This window comes from Oncorhynchus keta, chromosome 10 (genome assembly GCF_023373465.1).
Source record: "Oncorhynchus keta strain PuntledgeMale-10-30-2019 chromosome 10, Oket_V2, whole genome shotgun sequence".
NCBI lineage: Eukaryota > Metazoa > Chordata > Actinopteri > Salmoniformes > Salmonidae > Oncorhynchus > Oncorhynchus keta.
The window spans coordinates 67036304-67039571 of NC_068430.1; the positions used below are offsets into that span (position 1 = coordinate 67036304).

Consider the following 3268-nt stretch of genomic DNA (forward strand, 5'->3'; position numbering starts at 1 on the left):
TTGGTCTCACTCCTCACTGTACACCCTGTTTCACTGTTGCTCTGTGCATACTCTCACTCCCACTCACTTCTGCTGTGGCTCTACATGCAGTTTTCTGTTAATTAAGAAATATGTTCAACTTTGAATAGCATATAAATAATCTAGTGATAGAAATCCAATGTTTCTATCAATTCTACAGCTAATACTCCAGTCATGATTTCACATCCCTGCCATTCTGCTAGGCCCAAGGTCTACCAAGAGGCACTATGTTGTAGTATGCCTGTGTCAGGGTTAAAACTGAGTCCTCAACTGAGTCCTCATTTACTCCATGTAAGGATAATGCAACTTTGTTAGACTGGGCTACAAATTCTTCTTATGTTGTTGCTAAAATTGAACGAAAAAACAAAACCGATTAATATTCAGTGTACCCTATCCTTAAAAAATAGATGACCAATGTAGGTCTACACGTTTGTTTTAGATATTCACCATATTTACTTGTGTAAATGACAAAATGGATCACATTATTTACTACAGGGGTTCAGAGTTTCAAAGGATCTTAGTTTGTTTCACTTTGAAAGCCCTGGGACACGCACCGCACCTCATGTGGCGCGCAGTAATCCTCTTACAACCATTAACACACCAGATGCAGATGATGCCAATCAATAGACCATGCGGCGTGGAGAAATGTAACGGCAGTCTTCCGTTTACAGTATGCTTCACGAGTTCAGTTGTAGTTTACCTGGATTATTATTTCTCTAAATGTCTATGATTTACTGACAGAAACGGACAGTCAGGTGCGTGCTGGTTCTATCAACTTTGGGAAGGGAACCAACATATGGGATATCAAGGTGCAGAGACCCAGACGGCTCTGGTATTATTGAAGCGTTATTCCCCGTGGATTAGGCCAGTTATTCGACGGCAAAATGCTTCCTCAAGATATAAGAGTGCAGAAACCCCATCGGATCTTGGATTCGGCTCCACCGGTACCACCACGGCGTGGCAAGAACAGAGACGTTCCTCTTTCAACGCGTGGGCGGTCGGGCTCCGTACCTGAGCGCAAGGTGAACTGCGTCCTCGTCGGAGATGGAGCAGTGGGGAAGACAAGTCTTATCGTCAGCTACACCACAAATGGTTATCCGACAGAATACATTCCAACAGCTTTCGACAACTTTGCAGGTCATTTATGTGAGAAATCAGAAAAATCACGTTGAGTTATTGTTAATTTGACTGCTTTTGTCACAGGTTTTACTCATGAATTGATTTATCCACATGTTGCATTTTATAAATGTTTTCTTGTTTTTGTTTGTTGCTTTTGTGTGTTCTTTTAGATCTCTCTGAATCAATAACAGGTTACTATTTGATATACTTTGATTGTGCAAAGTAAACGTCACCGATGCATAGTGCTATGACAGGTAGGCATTGAAAAAATTCTAAATGCTGTCACCATCAGTAACAAATCTGTGTACCATCTTCTTTTTCTCAGCTATGGTTGTGGTGGACGGAAAACCTGTGAGACTGCAACTCTGTGATATGGCTGGCCAGGTGAGTCAAAGTTGTTTTTGAATCCAACACTAAATGAGTGTTAGTAACCTATAGACATTAACAAGGATATTCTATTGTAATGGTAGAGCTAACACATTATTCTTTCTTCACATGCTCTGCTCAAAATGAGAGAAATGGGGGATGGAGGATGACACTATTAATGTAAGCCGTTCTCTATCAGTGGTCAGTAGTTTGTTTAGGTTCCACAGCTTCACTTATCCCAACATAGGTTGCCTCCACATTCTACCTGTGTCTTGGTATCCCCCTGTAGGGATTCCCCTGCACACCCTCCCCTCTCTGATCCTGTGTCAGTAGTTACACCCCCTGGCAGAATATCTCTCATAGTCGTTGCCTCCCCCTTAATCCTCAGACTTATATCACCCCCTGTAGGAGGTTCCTGTCCATGCCCCCAGAATCGATGCCTTCTTTTGTCCCCTCTGGCTATCTGTGCTTTATCGCCCCCTTTTGGACGACTCTCACAGACTTTGCTCTTCCTGACTCATGCCCAATTCCAAATCAACTCTTCCCCTACTCCTTACTAGGCACCTTTGTAGATCTGAATGGATTGGATATGTGTAATAATCAAAATGCCCTGAACTCAGAGAGGGAAATGGAAGTATTAGTGGACCATATTGCTAACCATACAGTAGTTTTTTTTCAGAATCTGTAAGGTCAGGGCTAAGGTCAGGGCTAAGGTCAGGGCTAAGAATCAATTTGGGATTGGGTATCTCTGACCCTTCCACTTCCTCAACTTGAGACTTTCCCTTCCTGTCTTCCTAGGATAGGGTAAGTAATCCTTCTCACCCCCCCCCCCCTTTAAGATTTAGATGCACTATTGTAAAGTGACTGTTCTACTGGATGTCATAAGGTGAACGCACCAATTTGTAAGTCGCTCTGGATAAGAGCGTCTGCTAAATGACTTAAATGTAAATGTAAATGTCTCCTATAGGACGAGCTGGACCGGATCCGCCCTCTATGCTACCACAATGCCGACGTCTTCCTGCTCTGCTACAGTGTGGTGCGCCCCTCCTCCTTCCGCAACGCCACCGACCGCTGGGCGCCCGAGATTCGCCATCACTGCCCCGGAGCACCCATGGTCCTGGTGGGGACCCAGCTGGACCTGAGGGAAGACGTCCAGGTGCTGGTCCAGCTGGCCAGGAATCAGGAGCGGCCTGTGAGCACCGAGGAGGCCCAGCAGCTGGCGAAGGATATCGGGGCCGTGTCCTTTGTAGAGTGCTCGGGTCTGACCCAGAAGAATCTGAAGGAGGTGTTTGACCAGGCCATCTTGGCCAGCATCCAGCCAGTGGAGAACGTTCAGAAGCTCCAGCAGAGGCAGAGCCTGAGGAAGAAGACCCCGGATAAGATCAAGAGTCTCTCTGAGACTTGGTGGAAGAAGCTGAGCTGTGTTGTTGTGGCAGGAGAGTGTGTGGGAGGAGAGTTTGATTGAACCCGCAAGCAGCTGTTTAGGATTTGACATTTTTCTAAGCTTGTGTTTAGTCTTTAGTTTTTTTCACTCCATATATAATATCACTCAATCAGCTGGCAAGATAATGAATGAAATGCAGAGTTTCAACGTTTGTGATACTTTATGTTAACTACGGGTAGGACAAGATTTTGTGTTCCAAGGCCATGACGAGGGCACAACAAGTCTGAGTTGATTTGAATGAGCAAATCCAGTAGCTGGGGAGACTACTAATGAAATGACTGACTTCACAATGATCTCTGTGTCATTCTGTGTAATCCCCAT

General features: G+C 44.9%; 1 protein-coding gene across 4 annotated transcripts; it reads left to right on the plus strand.

The window, feature by feature from the left end:
• Positions 1 to 578: 578 nt before the first annotated feature.
• LOC118374393 (rho-related GTP-binding protein RhoU-like) lies at positions 579 to 3032 on the plus strand. 4 transcript variants are annotated; one of them, XM_035760791.2, is made up of 4 exons: positions 579 to 1164; positions 1463 to 1521; positions 1654 to 1683; positions 2471 to 3032. In XM_035760791.2, exons 1-4 carry the CDS (start codon positions 903 to 905, stop codon positions 2966 to 2968), a joined length of 849 nt encoding a protein of 282 aa, XP_035616684.1. In that variant the 5' UTR covers positions 579 to 902; the 3' UTR covers positions 2969 to 3032. The 4 variants fall into 4 exon arrangements, with proteins under 4 accessions (XP_035616684.1, XP_035616686.1, XP_035616685.1 ...); XM_035760792.2 differs by having other exon boundaries at positions 584 to 1155; XM_035760793.2 differs by lacking the exon at positions 1654 to 1683 and having other exon boundaries at positions 580 to 1164.
• The last annotated feature ends 236 nt before the right edge of the window (positions 3033 to 3268 follow it).